This window comes from Pseudophryne corroboree, chromosome 8, assembly GCF_028390025.1.
Source record: "Pseudophryne corroboree isolate aPseCor3 chromosome 8, aPseCor3.hap2, whole genome shotgun sequence".
Classification (NCBI taxonomy): domain Eukaryota; kingdom Metazoa; phylum Chordata; class Amphibia; order Anura; family Myobatrachidae; genus Pseudophryne; species Pseudophryne corroboree.
Window position 1 is genome coordinate 116,825,497 of NC_086451.1, and position 25,617 is coordinate 116,851,113.

At 45.3% G+C, this 25,617-nt stretch overlaps 1 protein-coding gene across 5 annotated transcripts in view; it reads right to left on the reverse strand.

The window, feature by feature from the left end:
- The window catches only part of GOLGA1 (golgin A1), a 217,811-nt gene that overhangs the window by 68,785 nt on the left and 123,409 nt on the right, over nt 1-25,617 (reverse strand). For 4 of the 5 annotated variants that reach the window (XM_063936885.1, XM_063936886.1, XM_063936882.1 and 1 more), the window contains 10 exons: nt 25,043-25,154; nt 17,279-17,374; nt 16,619-16,744; nt 6,834-6,929; nt 6,183-6,278; nt 4,363-4,458; nt 3,761-3,913; nt 2,905-3,000; nt 1,511-1,600; nt 846-948 (listed from right to left, as the gene is read on the reverse strand). In XM_063936885.1, the coding sequence (XP_063792955.1) occupies nt 846-948; nt 1,511-1,600; nt 2,905-3,000; nt 3,761-3,913; nt 4,363-4,458; nt 6,183-6,278; nt 6,834-6,929; nt 16,619-16,744; nt 17,279-17,374; nt 25,043-25,154 (1,064 nt within the window). Of the gene's footprint in view, nt 1-845; nt 949-1,506; nt 1,601-2,904; nt 3,001-3,760; nt 3,914-4,362; nt 4,459-6,182; nt 6,279-6,833; nt 6,930-16,618; nt 16,745-17,278; nt 17,375-25,042; nt 25,155-25,617 lie in introns of all 5 variants that reach the window. The other variant, XM_063936884.1, reaches the window with a different exon arrangement.

The window sequence follows — 25,617 nt, forward strand, 5'->3', positions numbered from 1 at the left end:
CAGCACTGCCTGCATTGCTGCACTGGGGAGCTGAAGGTCTCTGTTCCCCAGCAGCAGCTCTGTGCACACTCCCCTGGTGCAGCACACTGGGGGTTAACCCACTATTTGGCCGCTCTCAGCACTGCTGCCCTGTAATGCTGAGCTCATGTGCAGCACATATAGAGAGTGTGCTTCCCCTCCTCGTGCAGCACAGCACACAGTGTTAATACACGACTAGCCCCACTGTATCACTGGGGCCTCCGGACCCCAGCGGTCGGCACACAGCTCTGAAACCTGGGATCCCTGTTACACAGTCTAATAACAAGCATTACCGCGGCCACTGGATCCAGGGCCGTGCCACATCAAAAACATTTAACCACTTGACAGGCTAATATTCTTTTCCAAAAACCGATCCAAAATTGTTTTTTTTTATGACTGAATTAGGTCAACAACATATATTTACTACTTATTCAAAATCGATTTTCTAAAAAAAAAAAAAAAATATATATATATTTTTTACATTTGTAAAATATTGGATTTTCCAAACAAACATCGGAACATCACCATCGGAACATCGTGGCTTCACATTTTCCCAGGGCCTTTTCTTCCTGCACCTCACAGTGAGTTTTGTGACTGGTCACATCAGATGCGCCATGTCAGGGAAAGTACAACCTGTTGTGGTTGCATCTGATGCGGCCACACCATGCAAATGGCTAAATTTAAAATTGGCACCAAGATCAATTTAAAAATGGCACCGCAGCTCAAGGGTTAACCCCGTCAGTGCCACGGCAGCCATTTTCATCATGTGAGTCACCATAAGTGTTGTATTTTCAGTTTGGTACTACAAATGATTTAACACTGCTCACCTCCCTTCAGCATGGCGGCCTCTTCAGCCTTTCTCGTCAGCTCCTCATTCTTCAGGGAGATATCCTGGGAGTTCACCCCAATTACAGCCATCAAATCTGCTACCTGTCATTAAGCAGTGGATACAATTATTACAAGCACATCCTTCTGCATCATCTTAATAAATGGCAGGCCAATATGATTTGAATGCATCTGATGCTTCTTTATGGGGGGTATTCAATCCGTGCAGAGTTTTCAGACTGTCTGAAAACCGGCACTAATTTGAAAGCCGATAATTCAATTGCTGGCATTTTCGCCATGCCTTTTAGTTTTGTTTTTTTTTGGTCAAAATGGCATGGGCGAAAACGGACCAAAAAATTGTCGAAAATGCGCACGAATTCGACAAAACACATGGACTGGCAGCAAATTCTCCGATTTACTGGTTTTCGCCCGGATTTTTTGACAAGCCGAAAAATCAGGCTTGGTTTTGAATAGGTCGAATGTCAATTCAACCTGCAAACTGTTGAAAAGTGCTGTTTTTTCAACTGAATTGAATACCCCCCTATATCTATTACCAGGTCCAAGTTACCACACAAATGATCAAAGTCAAATTATCCACCAACATCTGGGATCTACTGAGCGAGTCTGCTTAATATTGGTTTAATGTTTTATTTGCGCAGTCACTCACTTGCTGCTGGAGCTCTTCCTTCTGCTTTCGCATTTCCTCAAGGGCTTTAGCGATTTCCACACTCACAGTCTCCCTGCTGCTCAATTCTTCCTACAATAACAACAGGCAAGAAACATGCACTGAATGTACAGAGATTAGCAAATCAAACTGCGTTCATTAGCATATATATATGGTGTACAACAATATACCGGCGCACAGCATACTGGCGCTGAGATCCCGACCGCCAGAATGCCGGCAGCGGGGCGAGCGCAAAAGCACCCCTTGTGGGCGTGCTGCGTGCGCCACGCTATTTATTCTCCCTCCAGGGGTGTTGTGGACACCCCAAGAGGGAGAATAGTTGTCGGTATCCTGGTGGCGGTATGCAGAGCGCAGGGATTCTGACAGCCGGGATATCGAGTGCTCCCACTCAAATTATTTTGGTTTAATACTACTGTTAAGTGGCCACATCCAGGAGCATGCTGTCGTAAACGATAGCTTCAGATCTTGCCTGCAGCAGGGAAGATCAGAGGATACATCAAATGAACAGTTGAGACGCGCATCGGATCGTTCTCGTTCGTTGATAACTAACGATTTGCACTTTTATAAACAAGTTATCATTACGAAATATTGTTTTCGGCCAAATCGGCCCTAAAATCGCTCAGTATGTGGGCACCCTAAGCTAAAACATTTCATTCAAAGGTCCCAAACTACAGATCTATGCCATTTTCAACCCAGGCAAGTAGGTAGTTAGGTGCTAATAACTTGACCAGTTGTTCTTAAGCAAGAGTATCTGAAAAGATAAAACTAACTGCTAGATTTACGAAGCGTTGGCTTTTGCAGGCATCTGCTTCTCTGTGGGTTGGGTATAAGTGCTCTAAATTTAAAGTGCAAACCTGTCGACAGCTTGCAAAGGCAATCACTTTATAAAACTAGCCAAATTCCTTACAAAACAAACCGTAGTGAAAATACTTAAGGGGGGTACACACGTAGCGATTTTTGCTTAATGTCTAAGCAATCTGACTAGATTGCTTAGAAATGAAGCAAACATATCTCCGTGTGTATGCCCCATAGCGATGCGCGGCCCCATGCGTCGCTATCACCGGTTCTAGATTGGTATGCATGCAGGCACAATCTAATCAGGTTGCTGACTTCACCGCTGGGTGAAGTGAGTGTCACCCCCCATCCTCGCTCAGCACACATCGCACTGTGTGCTGAGCGGTCTGTGATAGGTCGCTCAGCACACATCTCCCCGTGTGTACCCCCCTTAACACTATCTAGCACAGAGTTCCAGACTATCATAGACCTACTTAGCTTGGATCACGTCTTAAAAAAGGTAGTATTATTATAAAGGCTGTTATTGATGACACAGCAGGCATAAGGTACAGTATGGTAGAGCTTGTTACGCCTGAACACACCTTTAACTTCTCCTGATCAGCTTCATGCATCGTCAGGGCAGATTCTAGGCCTTGGTTCTTTTCCTTTAGAGACTCATTTTCTTGTTCCAGTTCACTCTGTACATGGAAACAGAAAGCAAACAATTTTACGATCCACAAATCAAAAGTCAAATCTCAAGTGAAAAACTGGATTTTTTACTCACCATAAAATTCCCTTCCTCGGAGCCCATCATGAGGACTCTGCGTCATTACCACTGGGTTAGAGTGTGGGCTATGGAGATGGGCATGCCAAATCTAGTGAGATCGCTCATGTCACCGCTGGGTGAAATGAGCAGCTCCCCCGCCTCTCCCTACCCCCTCAGCACACATCGCCCCGTGTGGATGGGGCTTAAGAAACCAGACAGGGAGAGATCGCAGCATCCCCCAGATGAACTCTGAGGAAGGGATTTTATGTTGAGTAAAAAAACTAAATTTTTCACTTTTATCCATCTGTATTGAATCTAAAATCAGTCCTACAACTTGCACAGGTAAAGACTGAATGTCTTAAGTACTTATTTGTAGTATAAGAGAAGGTGAAGTTCATCTTCATTAAACAGTGGCCCAACCTTCTCCATTCAAGAATGAATTACTTTATATGAAGGAACAGAGAAAGCCTATTTGAAGGTGTCCTGTTGTCTATGTGAGGAAATTCACCTAGTTAGGTCTGTGCCCCTCATGGTTGAGGTTATAAAATTATAAATTGTAACTATAATTACATGTTCAAACAGACAATTCTAGATAATATTTAATCAGTTACTATTTTAACTTGATTACATGTTTTTGTTGTGACATCTCCTATGCGGTTGCTGTTCACAAATACCAGAAAAACATGGCTTACAATACTATGTTGCGTGGACGTCCTATCAAAATCTCTGGCACTTTCTAGAGCCGAGATTTGGGCTTCCAGTCTCTCGATCTTCTCCGCACACTGCTGTCTCACGATGTGTAGTTGCTGTGTCAGTTTATCAGTCTCTGACTTCAGCTCGGATTGCTGAATGCAGAGTCCAGGAACCAAGAAAACAGACAACTTTCAATTAGTAGTAGTCATATTATCAACTTAAAGTGGGAAAGTCGCACCATTTTTTACAAGGACATATTTATCATCCAATCTAAAGTAAACCAAAGAGGTAGTGTGAAAGATGGAAATGTGAGCATAACCCACAGTAAGCAATCACATATAGTACTAGCTTTTAAAAGGCCAACCAAAGCGAATGTTTGATTGTAAGTTATAGGGTATATGCACATATGTATTTTAATAGTATATAACCCCACAGACTGGTACATATTGATATGAAAATAAAATATAGTCCCTTTATTAGTCTCCCAAGCCATCAGTGATGCAGTTACGTGCTGATGTGCCTGTAGGACAATTACTCTATGAATGTAGATAAGAAGCAGTGGTGAGAGCTTGCGATAGAGAAGAAATCCATAGATACGCACACATGAACTGATTTCTTCCTCTTTTTCCTTAAGCTTCTCCTCTTCAACTTGTAGCCTCTTGCTGACTTCTTGCAACGTATGCTCCAGGTCCTTCAGCTGATAGAGCAAACAAAAATATGAAAATCAGAAGTGTGATCCAGCTATGTTGTTACCTAAACCCAAGTTAACAGTTGGTTAAAAAATTAAATTGAAGCATCCGCATATTAACATACTATATTCCGATATATTTGAATGCAAATAGAAGAAATAAGCTGGCCATACATTAAGACGACCAGCATCTGATCCGATTCCTCATACGATTTCCCTACCCCGGGGGCCCCTGGCATACGATTTAGAGCTTCATGTGCATACGATGACGCATACAATCTGTCAATCGATTGTATGCCTCACAAAAAGCATGTGATCACCTGGAAGGAAATGCCACTCAAAATGAGGCGATTATATACGATGCATTGTATGTGCATAAAACAAGCTACGATGTACATACGATTACGACGGATAATATGGGCTGCACGAATGATCATTTGATGCAACATACAACTAACGGGAACGTGCATCGTAAGCCTACCAAAAACACATACGATGTGCACACAATGCGTCATACGATGTGTTGAAATCTTACATTCGTATCCGATATCGTCCTAATGTATGGCCAGCATTACGCCTATTGAGGTGCAATCATTTAGTTAAGGAGTACACATAAGTAAATACATACTGGAAATGTAACAACATAAACTTACCTGGGAAGAATTAGGGGTAACCGTGGTGGAAAAAGATTTAGGGGTGCTCATAGATAATAGGCTTAGTAACAGTACACAATGTCAAAATGCAGCAAAAAAGGCAAATAAAGTGCTTGCGTGCATAAAACGGGGCATTGAGACAAGGAACGAGGGTGTAATCCTGCCGCTGTACAAATCATTGGTACGTCCGCACCTAGAATATTGTGTTCAATTTTGGGCACCATATTATAAAAAAGATATTCGGGAACTAGAGAGGGTTCAAAGGCGAGCTACTAAACTGATTAAAGGGTTAGAGACACTGGAGTATGAGGAAAGGCTTACTAGGTTAAATATGTATACTCTAGAAAAGAGGCGTCTAAGAGGAGACATTATTAATATATTCAAATATGTAGAGGGTCATTACAAGGAGGTAGCAGGGGATCTGTTTATTAAAAGAACTCTGTATAGGACACGTGGGCCCTCGCTGAGGCTAGAGTAGAGAAAATTCCGTACACAACGTAGGAAAGGGTTCTTCACAGTAAGGGCAATAAAGATTTGGAACTCCCTGCTGGAGAAGGTATTAATGGCCGACTCTGTAAATGCATTTAAAAACGGATTGGACACATTTTTAACTGGAAAACGTATCCAGGGTTATAGCATTTAGCATAGTGACAATATCTGGGAGTGGTAGAATCATAGTTGTCAACTGGTACTAAACCATTACTTCAGCAGGTGCATTATAATATGAACAGCTTAACACAGAATATAGGTTGAACACGATGGGCATTTTGCCTCTTTTCAACCTCACTAACTATGTAACTATGTAATACAGACTTATCTTGACAGGACGAAATGCACTGATCACAAGCAGTTGAACTCTAAACTTTCAGGACTTTTTCCTATCAGATAGACTATTTGTTTGGGAGATTTCTCTAAATTCTGATGTACACATTATAATTGGTGTATTTTGTGGTGTTAAATAGATTGTGTGGCTATACTACAGTATTGGTGACACTTGTTTTATATGAGCACCTCGTATATATCCTTACACTCGGAAAATATAATGTGTTTTAAACAGAAAACTGCAGACAAGACACTGACCTGTAAGGAGCTTTCATCTTTGAACTGGGTCAATGCAGTTTCTTTCTGTTGTAGCAAATCCTGTGTCTCTAGTAGCTGGCTGTTTAGTTTTACCGTCTATAAAAAGAGAGAGAAAAAATGAGAGATGAATGAAAAGCTCTGACAGATTGGCCTGTGGGTATGCGGAAAGCACCTGTGTGTACAAGCCTTAATTGTGTTCTTTACTAGGGAAGGTATTGTGTGGCACTACCGCTGCTGTGGAACTATGCATACCCTACCACAGTACTCCTGTTTGGGCAAGCTTAACTGTGGCAGGACATGCCAGGAAGCACCGTTCCACAGCATCTGAATTGCTGGGTGTTGTAAACCGCTAATCTATTCAATACTGTTTAGGCAATAAGTCCCAGTAGTTGAGATCATTACTCCCCACAACAGCTTGAGACTCACAGCTGCAAGCGCAGGCTACTTACAGTGCTTGGCCTACACACTCCTCCTGTTCCCCTGCTCCACCCATAGTAAGGGGTGTCTTACTGCGTATATTCAAAAGATTATTAGGAAGGCATGAACATTGCTCAGGGTTCCAAGCAGTATTTACATGAAAGAGGTTACAAACGTGTGCCCTGTTTATTTAGTGTCATGCTCGGTTCCATATTTGGATTACTGAGAATCTACCTGGGACTCCATCTGCGTGACTGTGTCCAAATGCAAAGTCCTGGCCTCCAGCAGCTGCTGTCTGGTCTCATCCAGCTTCATCTCCAGGGCATCTTTCTGCAGATAGTAACACCAAGCTGTGTGTTGGAAGGGGCAAATCCACCAAATACAACGGCTTTAAGGGATAATGACCAAACTACACATTTCATGTTTCTCACTGAAGGATTTTTTTTTAAATTTGTTATAAGGAACCTGTATATTCCTCCACCTCACTATATGGGTATATCTTACATTGTACACGCTTATTTTCCTTTGTACATGTACTTTGTAAGTCGTAAAACTGGGAAAAGATCTGACTTTAGGAACCAACATTAAAAGTGCCCTGTGATTTCCTTTTTTTATACAATGTATATTTATATAACTTCATCACTTTCTGCTCACTTTTGGATCAATGTCTGCTGTTTCTGATGGATGAAGTATATTTTGTGTTTTCTGTAGCTTGTGTCCTAATCGCACCTTTGTATGTTGGGATTAAGCCAGCTGTTGTCCTTCCCCCGCTCTTTCCATTACCCGTGCCCTCTTGTTTTATTGATTAACATAAGTAGAAGCATGCTGCGTCTATAGTTTATCTAAGACAAAGTTGCTACGTAAGAAAAAAAGCAACTTGGCAGAACTGTGAGTATTCTGTGCCAGGAACCCAGCAGTGTTTGGGGAGAAACTACCAGCAACATTCCAAATTCAAACAATGCTATGTCAGTTTCTAACGCAGGGGCTTGTTGAACTGAAGTACAGCTCTGTGCAGTCAGCAACTGTGCTTAAAACTAGATGTTTGAACTTTTCCATAAGCTGGATGTCAATGCAGGGATAAAAAGTACGCAATACAGAAGGTGGACAGTTCTGTCAAACAATGGTGTCTTTGGGGGATCGGTATATGATACCGCCACATAGGATGCCAAATGTCAGGATACCGACATCTGCATCCCGTGTGCCTGTAGGCAGACAGGGGGGCAAGTGCAGCAAAGCCCCTTGCAGGCTTGCTGCGCTAGCCACGCTGTGGGCTCGGTGGGGAGCTTTGCTCACCACAGGTTCTGTTCTTCCTCTATGGGTGTCATGAACACCCACAGAGGGGGAATCACCTACCTTGCCGGTATTCCGGCGGCGGTATAATACCCTAGTCGGGATCCCGGTGTCAGTATTGCGACAGCAGAGATCCTGACGGGCGGTATGTTAACCGCATAACGTCCCTAGAATGAGTCTTCTATGAGTTTAAAATGGGTGGAGGGGGTGTATTATGAGACAAAAGATTTTTGTAAACCAGCGGCTAATGGGGGTAACCCATAGAATTTGCATTGAGCGTGCAGTAAGCCTCAGAGGGCACATTTAACACAAATTTTCCTTGAAGCTCTTGAGGCTATGAGCAAAAAAACAAGATTTTACTCACCGGTAAATCTATTTCTCGTAGTCCGTAGTGGATGCTGGGGACTCCGTAAGGACCATGGGGAATAGACGGGCTCCGCAGGAGACAGGGCACTCTAAGAAAAAATTAGGACTACTGGTGTGCACTGGCTCCTCCCTCTATGTCCCTCCTCCAGACCTCAGTTAAGGAAACTGTGCCCGGAAGAGCTGACAGTACAAGGAAAGGATTTTGGAATCCAGGGTAAGACTCATACCAGCCACACCACTCACACCGTATAACTTGTGATAAACTTACCCAGTTAACAGTATGAACAACAACAGAGCATCAAACAACCTGATGCAAACATAACATAACCCTTAGTTAAGCAATAACTATATACAAGTATTGAAGAAGAAGTCCGCACTTGGGACGGGCGCCCAGCATCCACTACGGACTACGAGAAATAGATTTACCGGTGAGTAAAATCTTATTTTCTCTAACGTCCTAGTGGATGTTGGGGACTCCGTAAGGACCATGGGGATTATACCAAAGCTCCCAAACGGGCGGGAGAGTGCGGATGACTCTGCAGCACCGAATGAGCAAACACAAGGTCCTCCTCAGCCAGGGTATCAAACTTGTAGAATTTTGCAAACTTATTTGAACCCGACCAAGTAGCTGCTCGGCAAAGCTGTAATGCCGAGACCCCTCGGGCAGCCGCCCAAGAAGAGCCCACCTTCCTTGTGGAATGGGCTTTTACAGATTTTGGATGCGGCAATCCAGCCGCAGAATGAGCCTGCTGAATCGTGTTACAGATCCAGCGAGCAATAGTTTGCTTTGAAGCAGGAGCACCCAGCTTGTTGGATGCATACAGGATAAACAGCGAGTCAGTTTTCCTGACTCCAGCCGTTCTGGCTACATAATTCTTCAAAGCCCTGTCTACATCTAGTAACTTGGAATCCTCCAAGTCACGAGTAGCCGCAGGCACCACAATAGGTTGGTTCAAATGAAAAGAGGACACCGCTTTTGGCAGAAATTGCGGACGAGTCCGTAATTCTGCCCTGTCCATATGGAAACCAGATAGGGGCTTTTATGTGACAAAGCCGCCAATTCTGACACACGCCTAGCCAAAGCTAAGGCCAACAGCATGACCACCTTCCACGTGAGATATTTTAACTCCACGGTTTTAAGTGGCTCAAACCAGTGTGATTTCAGGAAACTCAACACCACGTTAAGATCCCAAGGTGCCACTGGTGGCACAAAAGGGGCTGAATATGCAGCACTCCCTTTACAAACGTCCGAACTTCAGGAAGAGAAGCCAGTTCCTTTTGAAAGAAAATGGATAGGGCTGAAATCTGGACCTTAATGGACCCCAATTTTAAGTCCAAAGTCACTCCCGACTGTAGGAAGTGAAGGAAACGGCCCAGCTGGAATTCCTCTGTAGGGGCATTCCTGGCCTCACACCAAGCAACATATTTGCGCCATATACGGTGATAATGCTTAGCCGTCACGTCCTTCCTAGCCTTTATTAGCGTAGGAATAACCTCATCCGGAATGCCTTTTTCTGTTAGGATCCGGCGTTCAACCGCCATGCCGTCAAACGCAGCCGCGGTAAGTATTGGAACAGACAGGGCCCCTGTTGCAACAGATCCTGTCTGAGAGGCAGAGGCCATGGGTCCTCTGTGAGAATTTCTTGCAGTTCCGGATACCAAGTCCTTTTTGGCCAATCCAGAACAATGAGTATTGTTCTCACTCCTCTTTTTCTTACGATTCTCAGCACCTTGGGTATGAGAGGAAGAGGAGGAAACACATAAACCGACTGGAACACCCACGGTGTCACTAGTGCGTCCACAGCTATCGCCTGAGGGTCTCTTGACCTGGCGCAATACATTTGTAGCTTTTTGTTGAGGCGGGATACCATCATGTCCACCTGTGGCAGTTCCCAACGACTTGTAATCTGTGTGAAGACTTCTTGATGAAGTCCCCACTCTCCCGGGTGGAGGTTGTGCCTGCTGAGGAAGTCTGCTTCCCAGTTGTCCACTCCCGGAATAAACACTGCTGACAGTGCTTTTACGTGATTCTTTGCCCCGCGAAGAATTCTGGTGGTTTCCGCCATCGCCACCCTGCTCCTTGTGCCGCCTTGGCGGTTTACATGAGCCACTGCGGTGATGTTGTCTGCCTGAATCAGCACCGGTTGGTTGTGAAGCAGAGGCTCCGCTTGACTTAGGGCGTTGTATATGGCCCTTAGTTCCAGGATATTGATGTGCAGACAAGTCTCCTGACTTGACCACAGCCCTTGGAAATGTCTTCCCTGTGTGACTGCCCCCCACCCTCGGAGGCTTGTATCCGTGGTCACCAGGACCCAGTCCTGAATGCCGAACCTGCGACCCTCGAGAAGGTGAGCACTCTGCAGCCACCACAGAAGAGACACCCTGGCCCTGGGGGATAGGGTGATCAGCCGCTGCATCTGAAGATGCGATCCGGACCACCTGTCCAACAGATCCCGCTGAAAAGGTCCTCGCATGGAACCTGCCGAAGGGAATGGCTTCGTATGACGCCACCATCTTTCCCAGGACTCGCGTGCATTGATGCACCGACACCTGTTTTGGTTTTAAGAGGCCTCTGACCAGAGTCACGAGCTCCTGAGCCTTCTCCGCCGGGAGAAAAACCTTCTTCTGGTCTGTGTCCAGAATCATGCCCAGGAAGGGCAGACGCGTCGTAGGAATCAGCTGCGACTTTGGAATATTCAGAATCCAGCCGTGCTGTTGTAACACTTCCCGAGAGTGTGCTACGCTGATCAGCAACGGCTCTCTGGACCTCGCCTTTATGAGGAAATCGTCAAAGTATGGGATAATTGTGACTCCTTGCTTTCGCAGAAGCACCATCATTTCTGCCATTACCTTGGTAATTATTCTCGGTGCCGTGGACAGACCAAACGGCAACGTCTGGAATGGGTAATGACAATCCTGTACCACAAATCTGAGGTACGCCTGATGAGGTGGATAAATGGGGACATGAAGGTATGCATCCTTTATGTCCAGAGACACCATAAAATCCCCCCCTTCCAGGCTTGCGATGACCGCTCTGAGCGATTCCATCTTGAACTTGAACCTTTTCAGGTATATGTTCAGGGATTTTTAAATTCAAAAAAACAACCCTGATCCAGGCGCTAATTTGTTAATTGTATTATTTACTCTTAATTTGAGATTTATAAATTTAGAGCTGCAATCTTTGTCCAGCTGTACCTGTGTACGTACAGCTAAAACTTGATCAAAACACTGATCAAGAAGCTACACAAGAAAAAAGAAAAGTGACTGATTGCGCTATTTCTCCAGGTGCGTATATGAATAAAAACACGTGTTTTTCACTTCTCTGGTGTTTATTTTAGTACAAACGTTATATCTCATACAACAATATAATAAAAAATTAAGTATGCATACTCATTAGGGGCACATTCTAAAAAATTATTTTATAATAATAAAAATGATGATATTTCTCTGTTTTGGACATCCAGTGCTCAAATCTATCAGAGACAATTAATAGTTACACTCCTGGATTAAAATGCAACATAATTTATGTATCCACAACGTTTAAACTGTGATTTTCCAAGGTGAAAACTCAGTTCTCTGTTTAAAGACACAGTTTCCACAACATTGAATATTGCTTATCTTCGTTGTATTAGAACTCAGTCTTTAGCATAGGACCACAGTTCTCATTCATATAATTGCAAAGTCCATAGACTGACAGTTTCTAAATAGAGCCGCTTACCACCGTGTCCGTGGATGCAGACGTGATGGGGAGATCCTCGCCGTGCACAGCGATGCTGGTTTGCTTTCCTTCTCCCCGTCCGTCCTCCGTGGTGGTAGCGGTGCTGGATGGTTTCTAACCCTCAACGTGAGTGGGGCCGCTTGTATGTGGACAATTTTCAGAATAGACTCTCCACCTTGCTAGCCGCGTCTCCTTTGATTGCAGTTCAGCTGGAGCGGCAGGTGTGTAGGAGGTCTCGTTGGTTGTCCTTAGCTCCCAATCCGGCAGGGTTGATCCCAAACAATGTCGCTGATCACTTGGCAGGGTGAAAGGCAATTCTCTAACGCGTTTCGCACACAGGTGCTTCCTCAAAGAGTAATGTACTTTCAATTTCCAAGGCTTTATATACCTGACCACCCTGATTGATGTTCCTCCCATTGGTCCAGATTGAATCACAGGTGCATTCTATTTCTAATTATCTGCTATGTGCACTTTGCTCTAATTGCTACAACTGGAGTACTGATCGTTATTATCAATTCTATTAAAAAATGCATACGTTTGATATAGAGAATATATATGTGTCCATCAAGGAGAGATATTCTTAATTACTCATATACCACATTCCGAATTAACAGATAAATTAAACAAATGGATAAATAAATAAATAAATAAGACAAAATTATAATTAAACATCCACCACTTCTTATCTCATATTTCTAACCCACCCCAGTATCGAACTCATAACCTCACTAATGGTAAACCAATCTGGACCAATGGGAGGAACATCAATCAGGGTGGTCAGGTATATAAAGCCTTGGAAATTGAAAGTACATTACTCTTTGAGGAAGCACCTGTGTGCGAAACGCGTTAGAGAATTGCCTTTCACCCTGCCAAGTGATCAGCGACATTGTTTGGGATCAACCCTGCCGGATTGGGAGCTAAGGACAACCAACGAGACCTCCTACACACCTGCCGCTCCAGCTGAACTGCAATCAAAGGAGACGCGGCTAGCAAGGTGGAGAGTCTATTCTGAAAATTGTCCACATACAAGCGGCCCCACTCACGTTGAGGGTTAGAAACCATCCAGCACCGCTACCACCACGGAGGACGGACGGGGAGAAGGAAAGCAAACCAGCATCGCTGTGCACGGCGAGGATCTCCCCATCACGTCTGCATCCACGGACACGGTGGTAAGCGGCTCTATTTAGAAACTGTCAGTCTATGGACTTTGCAATTATATGAATGAGAACTGTGGTCCTATGCTAAAGACTGAGTTCTAATACAACGAAGATAAGCAATATTCAATGTTGTGGAAACTGTGTCTTTAAACAGAGAACTGAGTTTTCACCTTGGAAAATCACAGTTTAAACGTTGTGGATACATAAATTATGTTGCATTTTAATCCAGGAGTGTAACTATTAATTGTCTCTGATAGATTTGAGCACTGGATGTCCAAAACAGAGAAATATCATCATTTTTATTATTATAAAATAATTTTTTAGAATGTGCCCCTAATGAGTATGCATACTTAATTTTTTATTATATTGTTGTATGAGATATAACGTTTGTACTAAAATAAACACCAGAGAAGTGAAAAACACGTGTTTTTATTCATATACGCACCTGGAGAAATAGCGCAATCAGTCACTTTTCTATTTTTAAATTCAATATGGGTCTGACCGAACCGTCCGGTTTCGGTACTACAAACACGGTCGAATAATAACCCTTTCCTTGTTGAAGGAGGGGAATCTTGACCACCACCTGCTTCTATTGCCCAGGGATCTAACAGGGAGTGAACCCACTTCTGGCTGAACTTACGCAGGCGTGCCCCCACCGGGCCTAGCTCCGCCTGTGGAGCCCCAGCGACATGCGGTGGATTATTGTAGAGGCCAGGGAGGACTTCTGTTCCTGGGACCTAGCAGTGTTGTGCAGCTTCTTTCCTCTGTCCCCGCCTCTGGCAAGAAAGGACGCACCTCGGACTTTCTTGTTTCTTTGTTCTAAAGGCTGCATTTGATAATGTCGTGCTTTCCTAGGCTGTGCAGGAATATAAGGCAAAACATCAGAATTACCAGCTATAGCTGTGGAGACCAGGTCCGAGAACCCTTCTCCACACAATCCTCAGCCTTCCATATGCCTCTTAAGTCGGCATCATCTGTCCATTGCATATTCTACAGGACACATCAAGCAGAAATCGACATAGCTTTGTCTCTAGGACCCAGTATACTCATGTCTCTTTGGGCATGTTTTATATATATATATATATATATATATATATATAAAAATCTCTTAAGACAGCATTAATATATATATATATCTCTATATATACATATATCTATATATATATATATATATCTACATACTAGGGTCTCAATGTCTGCTGATAAGGTACCTGTCCACGTTGCCCCAGCGCTATAAACCCATGCCGACACAATCGCCGGTCTGAGTAGTGTACCAGAATGTGCACGCTATCTGCAGGATCCCTGAGAATAGCTGTTACGACAGGTTACCTTTTGGGCAAACGTGACACCCTAGGGGAAGATTCCCATCGTATCCTGGCCCTAGTGGGGAAAGGATACTGCCTGAGAATTCTTTGTGGGAAACTGCAGTCTCTTGTCTGGAGATTCCCGCTCTTTTTCCTCATGAGAGGAGGGAAATTTACCTCAGCTATCTTCCCCTTAAACATGTGTACCCTTGTGTCAGGGACAGATGAGTCATCAGTGATATGCAAATCATCTTTTATTACAATAATCATATATTGAATACTTTTCTGCCCTTTTAGCTGTAACTTTGCATTATCGTAGTCAACACTGGAGTCAAACTCCGTGTCGACATCAGTGTTTATTATTTTGGATAGTGAGCATTGAGAGACACTAAAGGTCTCTGCGACAGAGTGACAGACGTGGGTAGATTTCCTGTCTGTTCTCTAATCTTTTGTGCAATAAATTCACCTTAGCACTTAATTACACATATCCAACAGGTGTCGGCGTTGTCGACGGAGACACCCTCACACACACATATTTGCTCTATCTCCTCCTTAGGGGAGCCTTTTACCTCAGACATGTCGACACACACGTACCGACACACCACACACACAGGGGATGCTCTATTTGAAGACAGTTCCCCCACAAGGCCCTTTGGAGAGACAGAGAGAGAGTATGCCAGCACACACCCCAGCGCTATATGACCCAGGAATCACACAGTAACGTAGTGTTAACCCATTAGCTGCTTCTATATATTGTTTTTACGCCAATTTATGTGCCCCCCCTCTCTTTTCACCCTCTTCTATCGTGCTTCTGCAGGGGAGAGCCTGGGGAGCTTCCTCTCAGCGGAGCTGTGGAGAGAAAATGGCGCTGGTGAGTGCTGAGGAAGAAGCCCCGCCCCCTCAGCGGCGGGCTTCTGTCCCGCGATTTTGTGTAAAATAATGGCGGGGGCTCATGCATTTATACAGTGCCCAACTGTATATATGCTGCTTTTGCCAACAGGTACCTAATTGCTGCCCAGGGCGCCCCCCCCCTGCGCCCTACAGTGACCGGAGTGTGTGGGTTAGTGTGGGAGCAATGGCGCACAGCTGCAGTGCTGTGCGCTACCTTATATGAAGACAGGAGTCTTCTGCCGCCGATTTTGATGTCTTGTTGCTTCACTCGCCGGCTTCTGTCTTCTGGCTCTGTGAGGGGGACGGCGGCGCGGCTCCGGGAACGGACGACCAAGGGTGAGTTCCTGTGTTCGATCCCTCTGGAGCTAATGGTGTCCAGTAGCCTAAGAAGCGCAACCTATCCGCAGTTAGTAGGTTTGCTTCTCTCCCCTCAGTCCCACGTAGCAGAGAGTCTGTTGCCAGCAGATCTCTCTGAAAATAAAAAAATCCTAATAAAATACTTTCTTATTAGCAAGCTCAGGAGAGCTCACTAAAGTGCACCCAGCTCTGACCGGGCACAGATTCTAACTGAGGTCTGGAGGAGGGACATAGAGGGAGGAGCCAGTGCACACCAGTAGTCCTAATTCTTTCTTAGAGTGCCCTGTCTCCTGCGGAGCCCGTCTATTCCCCATGGTCCTTACGGAGTCCCCAGCATCCACTAGGACGTTAGAGAAGTAAATAAATCTGTGTTAAGTGCACCCAACTGGGCTTAAGCACGGTGTACTGGCACTCAACTGGATAGCTCAGGGTAGAGCAATTGGGCATGGGTAGACCTCACGACTAATTCAATCTGTGCATTACTGTCAAACATGATGGCTGTCCCTAGAGACCAAATTAAATCATTTTAATAAGATAAAGAAGACAATCTACCTAATAATCTTTGTATTGGTTTATTTCACACATTGTAACCAAGATGGCTGCATCACCTGGTACACACATGGGTGGCTTGAAATATACTTGGAACTGATGGTTATGTAAGGGTTCTGCTTGTAGCTTTAGTACACTGCAACGTCCCCATTTCGTGTCATCTCTTCTAGGCATTGCCTAATTCACCCAGGGTAACGTATGTAGTGCGCCCACAATGGCTGCATCGGGTTATGTAACCTGGGGCATTTATTACCCAAAATGACTCCACCAACCCTGCATGTGACTTTCTGACAACAGGCAACCGCAAAGCAGCCATGGTTACCAATATGTTGCATGACATCATCAAACAGCAAGCTCAGATGGGAACCACTTGTATAACTTGCTCACCTCCTTAAGCATCCCCTGCAAGCCTTCCTCTCCAGAGAAACTACTCTCAAGCGTTTTCTCCAGCGAGCTGACTTTTTCTTGCAAACGAACAATCAAGACATCCTTTTCTTTAACTTCTGCAGCCATCTGGTGTAGAACAACACTGTCAGCAAAAACTCACAACCGTCCCTCGCCCACCCACAATACAACATCAAATGTACCCACAGTAGTTAGTTGGGCAATTACTAATTAGAATTAGCAGTGTATATTTACATCTATGGAAAAAACATATGAGGTTCGTTTCATATGTCTAGCATTTGTGACTTTTTGCAACATGCATATGTCTAGCATTTGCAACATGTACGCCTAGCAGGTAATGGTGTGCCACCCCAGCAGCTGGATCTGCTAATGCCAGAGACACAGGTGGATGGGTGTAGCTGGTGGTCTATAGTTGGATGGAGCAACCAGCGTATGGATGTTCAGGTGTACTAAGTTATAGTACCATGGATGGCAGCTAGTAAGAAAGGCAATGAACATATTGAACATAGAGCCAAATGTACAGTAGTTCCAACGGTGCCCATACATTGAATTGACTGTAGGCTGGTCAAAACCTGTGGTCATTCTAATTTACTAATTACTTTTCAGAGACCCACAAGGAGGTAAAATATATGGGACCAGCACCTTAGATTTAAGTTGTTGATGCTGCAGCTTTAGAGCTTCGTAGTCTTCCTGGATCTCTAGCAGTCTCTTCTCACTACTGGAGGCTGCAGATTGGCTCTAAAGACAGAAGAGAGCAGTGGGACTCCAAGTAAGGCAATATTACATGATCAACTTTAACAATTTAATTTGCAAGATATTTACACCACCCACAGTACTGTGCAAAAGTTTTAGGCAGATGTGGAAAAAATGCTGCAAAGTAAGAAGTGTTAATAGTTTATTTTTACCAATTAACAAAATGCAAAGTGAAGGAACAGAGGAGAACTCTAAATCAAATCAATACTTGGTGTGACCACCCTTTGCCTTCAAAACACCATAAATTCTTCTAGGACTAGGTACACTTGCACACAGTTTTTGAAGGAGCTTGGCAGGGAGGTTGTTCCAAACATCTTGGAGAACTAACCACAGAGCTTCTGTGAATGTAGGCTTGCTCAAATGCTTCTTTCTCTTCATGTAATCCCAGACAGATTCAATGATGTTGAGAACAGTGCTTTGTGGGGGCCATATCATCACTTCACTTCCACTTCAAGACAGTTCTTAAGAACACTGGCTGTATGTTTGGGGTCGTTGCCCTGCTGCAGAATAAATGTGGAGCTAATCAGATGCCTCCCACATGCACATGCAACAACCTGATATTTTGCTCAGTAGAAAAGGATCCACCGTGGCCCAGTGAGCCGTATATCCAACCCTGGTAGCTAGCAGGGTTTTACCTTGTACAACCCTGGACCCGTTCACAGCATGGGGAGAGTCACTTTCCCAGAGCAAAGACATGATTTCTTCTCTAAGCGCTGTCACTGCACCCATGTGCAGTGTGACCGGCACTGAGCCCAAAATCAGCGCTGTGGTGAAAATGGGTCTGACCCAGTTTGGAATGGTGTTCCAAACCCCGGTTCAGACCCAAGGTTTAGGTGGAAAGGGGAATACATGAATAAAAGAGGATTTTGGTACTTACCGATCAATCCATTTCTCTGAATCTACTCGGGGACACTGGAGAACTAGACAGCTGGGGTGTGAAGGATGCAGACCGAAGGTAGAACAATGTAGTAAAAAAAAAAAAAAGAAAAAAAAAAAAGAGAAGGATGCACAACTGGCTCCTCTCCCTTCACGCCTCACCATCCCTCAGTTTGAAAAATTGACGGAGAGAAAAGGGAACATGAAAGATCAAGGCCATACGGGAAGAAACCAACACGCAGGCTGACAGCACTGAGGTGGGCGTCCAGCGTTCCCGAGTGGATTCAGAGAAATGGATTTATCGATAAGTACCAAAATCCACTTTTCTCTATCATTCACTAGGGAACACTGGAGAACTAGACAGCTGGGGACGTCCCAAAGATACTCACATTGGTGGGAGTGCTGTCCGAAGCCTGAAGAATCAAACGTCCAAAATATGCATCTCTAGGTGCAAAAGTATCAAACTTGTAGAAACGAGTAAACGTGTGTTCTGATGACCCCGTTGCAGCTCTGCAAAGTTGGGTAGTCAAAGCTCCTCTAGCCGCAGCCCAGGAAGCTCCCACTGGTCTCGTGGTATGAGAACCTACCCGATAAGGAACTCTTTTACCACGAGAAATATATGCCTGCTTGATGGTTAGTCATATCCATCTGACAAAGGTTTGTTCGAAGCCGGCCAACTCCTCCTGGGTCCATCATACAACGCGTCAATACTTCCTAATAGAATCCGTAGCCTGCACGTAGACCCGTAAGGCTCTGACCATATCTAAAGACAAGTCCTCCTCAGACAAACCTTGGAAGGAGGGGACCACAATCGACTGGTTTATGTGGAAACCCAAAACCACCTTAGGTAAAAACTCCGCTTTAGTACGGAGCTCCAAGCTGTCTTCATAAAATACTAGGAAAGGACTTTTACATGATAGGGCACCTAACTCCGAGACCCTTCTTGCTGATGCTAAAGCAAGGAGCAGGACTGCTTTCCAGCGCATATATTTTAGATCCGCCCTTTCCAAAGGCTCGAAAACGGGCGATCTTAAAAATTCTAACACCAAACTGAGATTCCACATGGCCGTGGGAGGACGAAAATAGGATTTTAATTACCTACCGGTAAATCCTTTTCTCACAGTCTGTAGAGGATACTGGGGATCCATTTAGTACCATGGGGTATAGACGGGTCCACTAGGAGCCATGGGCACTTTAAGAATTTGATAGTGTGGGCTGGCTCCTCCCTCTATGCGCCTCCTACCAGACTCAGTCTAGGAAACTGTGGCCGAGGAGACGGACATACTTTGAGAGAAGGATAAAGATAGTGGTGAGATTCAGAACCAGCACACACAAACAGAGGAAAGCTATGCTAACCCAACTTTAAACAGGAAGAGCAACAGTGCAGGAAGAATGAAGCACCGGGCGGGCGCTCAGTATCCTCTACGGACTATGAGAAAAGGATTTACAGGTAGGTACTTAAAATCCTATTTTCTCTTACGTCCTAGAGGATACTGGGGTTCCATTTAGTACAATGGGGATGTACCAAAGCTCCCAAACCGGGTGGGAGAGTGCTGAGGTTCCTGCAGAACTGATTGACCAAACTGAAGGTCTTCAGAGGCCAAAGTATCGAACTTGTAGAACTTAGCAAACGTATTCGAACCAGACCAAGTAGCCGCTCGGCAGATCTGTAAAGCAGAGACACGCCGGGCAGCCGCCCATGAAGAACCCACCGACCTAGTAGAGTGGGCCTGTACAGATTTTGGAACAGGCAAACCTGCCTTGGAATAAGCATGCTGGATAGTGAGCCTGGTCCAGCGTGCAACTGTCTGCTTTGAAGTAGGACACCCAATTTTATTGGGATCATATAGAACGAACAGCGAGTCGGATTTCCTGTGACGAGCTGTCCTCTTTACGTATACCTTCAAAGCCTTCACAACATCCAAAGACTTTGAAGTAGAGGAAGTGTCGGTGATAACCGGAACCAAAATAGGTTGGTTGATGTGAAACGCTGACACCATTTTCGGAAGAAATTGCTGACGAGTTCTGAGTTCAGCTCTGTCCTCATGGAAAATTAAATAGGGGCTCTTGTGAGACAAAGCCCCCAGCTCCGACACATGTCTTGCTGAAGCCAAGGCCAACAGTGTGACGTTCTTCCACGTAAGATATTTTACGTCCACCTCCTGTAATGGTTCCAACCAGTCCGATTGGAGGAACTGCAGCACCAAATTGAGATGCCAAGGTGCCGTGGGAGGCACAAAGGGAGTTTGGATGCGCAGAACACCTTTCAAAATGTCTAGACCTCAGGGAGAGAAGCCAATTGTTTCTGAAAGAAAATGGACAAGGCCGAAATCTGGACTTTTATGGAGCCCAGACGTAGGCCCATATCCACACCTGCCTGCGGAAAAAGCAGGAAACATCACAGGTGAAATTCCACAGCAGAATAATGTCTGCTCTCACACCAAGAGATGGTGGTAATGTTTAGATGCTACCCCCTTCCTCGCTTGGATCATAGTCGGGATAACTTTGTTAGGGATCCCTCTTCTGGCTAGAATCAGCCTTTCAACTTCCATGCCATCAAACGTAGCCGTGGTAAGTCCTGGTAGACGAACGGGCCCTGTTGCAGAAGATCCTCGCGAAGAGGTAAAGGCCACAGATCTTCGAGGAGCATCTCCAGAAGGTCCGCGTACCAGGCCCTTCTTGGCCAGTCCGGAACAATGAGTATTGCTTGAACCTTTTCCCTTTTTATTCTTTTGAGAATTCTTGGGATCAGAGGAACTGGATGAAACACGTACACCATCTGATAGAACCATGGAATCATCAGAGCATCTAGCGCCACTTCCTGTGGGTCTCTCGACCTGGAATAATACCGCTTGAGCTTCTTGTTGAGACGAGAGGCCATCATGTCGATCTGTGGATATCCCCACCGACGTGTCAAGCACCTGTACACTTCTGGGTGAAGGCCCCACTCCCCCGGGTGCAGGTCGTGTCTGCTGAGGAAGTATGCTTCCCAGTTGTCTACTCCCGGAATGAAGACCGCTGACAATGCCACAGCGTTTATTTTTGCCCAGAGGAGAATTCTTGACACCTCTTACATTGCTGCTCTGCTTTTCGTTCCGCCCTGAGGGTTTATGTACGTCACTGCCGTTACTGTCCGACTGGACTTGAATGGCCCGATCCTGAAGAAAATAAGAGGCCTGCAGAAGGGCATTGTATATGGCCCTAAATTCCAGAATGTTGATTGGAAGGACAACTTCCTGACTTGACCATCTTCCTTGAAACTGCACCCCATGGGTGACTGCTCCCCGACATCGGAGGCTTGCGTCCGTGGTTAACAGGATCTAGTCCTGAATTCCGAACCTCGACGAGGTGTGAGGTCTGTAGCCACCACAGAAGGGAGATCCTGGCTTTTGGTAACAGACGAATCCTCTGGTGCATGTGAAGATGCGATCCGGACCATTTGTCCAACAGATCGAGCTGGAAGGGTCTTGCGTGAAACCTTCCGTATTGAAGCGCCTCGTAAGAGGCCACTATTTTCCCCAGAAGGTGAATGCATAGATGCACCGATATCCGGGTTGGCTTCAGGACATCCCGAACCATCGACTGGATTACCAATGCCTTTTCCAACGGAAGGAACACTTTCTGCGACTCCGTGTCCATTATCATTCCCAGGAATGGGAGCCTCCGTGTTGGCTCTAGGTGAGATTTCGTAAGGTTCAGAATCCACCTGTGATCTTGGAGAAGTTTGGTTGAGAGGCAAATGCTGTCCAGCAAACTCTCTGTGGATGGCTCCTTTATCAGAAGATCGTCCAGGTATGGAATTATGTTCACTCCCTGCTTGCAGAGTATAAACATCAACTCTGCTATCACTTTGGTGAACACCCTCGGTGCCGTGGCGAGACCAAATGGTAAGGCCTGGAACTGGTAGTGACAGTCCTGTAGTGCAAACCGTAGATAAGCCTGGTGAGGCGACCAGATTGGAATGTGAAGGTATGCATCCTTGATATCCAGAGACACAAGGAACCTTCCTCCAGACCTGAGATCACCGCTCTCAGAGACTCCATCTTGAACTTGAACACTCTTAAGAACGGGGTTCAAGGACTTGAGGTTCAGCATTGGACGTACCGAACCGTCCGGTTTCGGTACTACAAACGAGTTGGAATAGTACACCTTGTTGTGTAGATGTGGTGGAACTGGAACAATGACTTGATGCTGTACCAGTTTTTGGATGGCCTGCTGTAAAGTTATACTTGCTTCTTGTGAAGCTGGTAAGCCTGATTTGAAGAATCTGTGAAGTGGGAGCTCTTGGAACTCCAGTCTGTAGCCCTGGGAAATAAGATCTATTACCCAGGGATCCCGGCATGAACTTGACCAGATGTGACTAAAGAATTGTAGTCGGGCTCCCACCTGACAGACCTCCAGGCCTCGCGGTCCACCGTCATGCTGAAGGCTTTGAAGAAGCAGACCCTGAGTAGTTGCTGGTTTGTGTGGTTTACCTCTTGCGCCTCTGGAGGCTGTAGAAGCACTAAATTTGAAGCTGAATAAGCTTTCCTGGCTGGGGGAGCTGCGGAAGGAAGATACACAGACTTACCCGCAGTAGCTTTGGAGATCCATTTATCTAGTTCGTCTCCAAACAAGGCCTCTCCTGTGAATGGTAGGCCTTCCACGCCTTTCCTGGAGTCCACATCAGCAGTCCACTGGCGTAGCCATAAGCCCCTGCGTGCTGACACTGCCATAGCGGTGGTGCGTGCATTAAGCAAACCAATCTCTTTTATGGCTTCCACCATAAAGTTCGCAGAGTCCTGTATATGCTGCAGGAGTAAAACAACATCCCCCCTAGACAAGGAATGTAACCCCTCAATTAGGTTACCTGACCATTTAGCAATGGCTTTTGTGATCCACGCACATGCAATAGAGGTCTTTGGGCCACCCCAGCAGCTGTGTACAATGATATGAGTGTAGTCTCAATTTTACGAATTATTGAAATTTCTTATCAGGATTAACCCACGGTTCTTCAAACAGGGTATTCAATTCCTTTGACGCAGGAAAAGTGACTGAGGACTTCTCTTTTACATTAATATCAGAATCCTCACACTCCTCTGACACCTTATCAGGAATTTGCAGAACATCTCTGATAGCCTCTATAAGAGCTATTATTCCTTGTTACAGAGTAGCATCCCCCCCTCCAAATCCACCTCACCCTCCTCCATGTCTGACCCTTCAGCGTCAGTCAGACTGCAGGACATGGGCCAGAGATCATTTTGCGGACAAATGAAGGGGATGGGGGTATTGAGATGCTGGCTTGGGGACTGAGTCTCTATTCATCAACTCATCCACAATATGTCTTTAGTATTGCGTCTCTTTTTCATTGCGGGATAGCTTTGTAGAAATATTTGAGATCATTCTCTTAATGGAATTAACCCATTCCGGTTCAGCCCCGCTATTCTGGGAAGGTGCACTGCCCTGAGTACCCAGTAGTGAGCCCCCTGGTGAAGAGGAACACTCTGCTGTACAAGAAACACACTCTTTGACTGTGAGGTCGGTTCAGAAACTCTATTTTGTATCCCTGGGAAATGATATTGTTGATCCAGATTTCTAGTGAGGTTTCGGCCCAGGATATTAACCAAAATGGCTGAAACTGATTTTTAGTATGCACCTCGCAGTCTTTGATCCCTAATGTATCCGGTTGCTTCTGTGGAGACTATGCATGTCTGCCCCGTTAGCCTGTCCTGCGCGCCCACAGGGAGCCCCCATTACCTTAGCTTCTCCTGTACCCACGTCCTGTAATGCGCTCTGGCTGCTTCCTGCTGCCGTCTGCACACCTGACTCTGACCCGTGACCACCACTCGGAGCCTCCTATCCTGGGTCCCTGCGGCGCTCTGCCGCCGGGTCTCCGCTTCAGCGATGACCTCAGCGGCTTTCCTCAGTAAGCTGCGCGCCTGTAAAGACAGTAAAGCCTGTAAAGCCTGTACTGCGCTACCGCCCGTGGGGAAGGCCACATCTGCCCCTGGGGGGATAAGCCCCCCTGCTGTGTGCAATGCCTCTGCTGAGTACTCACTGCTTGATGATCTTCTGAGTGAGACGCCGATCCCTTCCACCGGGATCTTTGTCTCACAATATATCGTCAAGTATAGATTGTGGGAGACTTCACCCTTCTTTCATATAGGCTGGATCGGCCCACTTGTAAATTTATATATAAAAAAAAACATTTCCCGTGCTGCTACCTCCAGCACAATTTTTCAAACTGGGGATGGGGGGCGTGAAGGGGGAGGGGCCAGCTGTGCATAATTTTTTCTTTTTACTACATTGTGCTACCTCCGTTCTGCATCCTTCACACCCCAGCTGTCTAGTTCTCCAGTGTCCCCTAGTGGATGATAGAGAAATATATATTAGACAGACTACACAGTTCTAAACGAGAAAATATTTTTTATTGTTCTTTTTAAACAAATAAATAGCCAAGTCCATACATATATATTAAAACGTATCGTCTATGATACCTGTGATAATGGAAACTTGCAGTAACACTGCAATTTATAGTCCCACAATGACCTCCATAAACAATAATAGTCTGAGCAAAATAACAAGAACACTTTTTGGGCATGCTGGTAGATTTTATGAGGAGAGGACTGAAGATTTTGACTCATTTATATGGTTTCAAATGCACTAATGGTAATGCTGGGAGAAATTCCTTTGTTTGGCCTGAGCCCTGAATAGCCAGATCTCGTCCATACTGGGAGTGGCTGGCTTTAAGCTACATGCAGTGTATGTGATGAGAGCGTAAGGGCACTGGTAACCAACCTTCTGCAAGTCTATTGAGAGCTGCTGAATGAAATCCTGAAGTTCCTGTTGCCGCTGTTCCAGCTCCGTAATCTTTATCTCTGCTCCTTCTTGAGCTGCTGACAATTCTGTCCTGTGTAACCGACAGACACCGTTAAGCAATGCAACTTATGAGGAGATGTACTAAGCAGCGAAAACAGTGGAGAAGTGAGCCAGTGGAGAAGTTGCCCATGGCAACCAATCAGCTGATGCTGATGTTGCTTTAATGCCGATTGGTTGCCATGGGCAACTTCTCCACTCTCTTCACTGCTTAGTACATTTTCCCCTTAGTTACTGGAGAACAGACTTCTGGATAGAGTCACTGCCATGTCAGCTTCTGGTCTGTACATGCCACTAGGTAGCACATCAATTCCATCTTCACCCTCCAAACAGTGCCCACAGACTAGGGGGCTCTGGTGTGTGGGCACTGAGAGGGTGATACTATACACATGGCTATCTATATTTTAAGTGCCATACGGCATATCTAGTTTTATTCTAATGCATTGCTCAATGGATTTTACATTATGATTTTTCAACAAAAGCATAATCCAGACCAT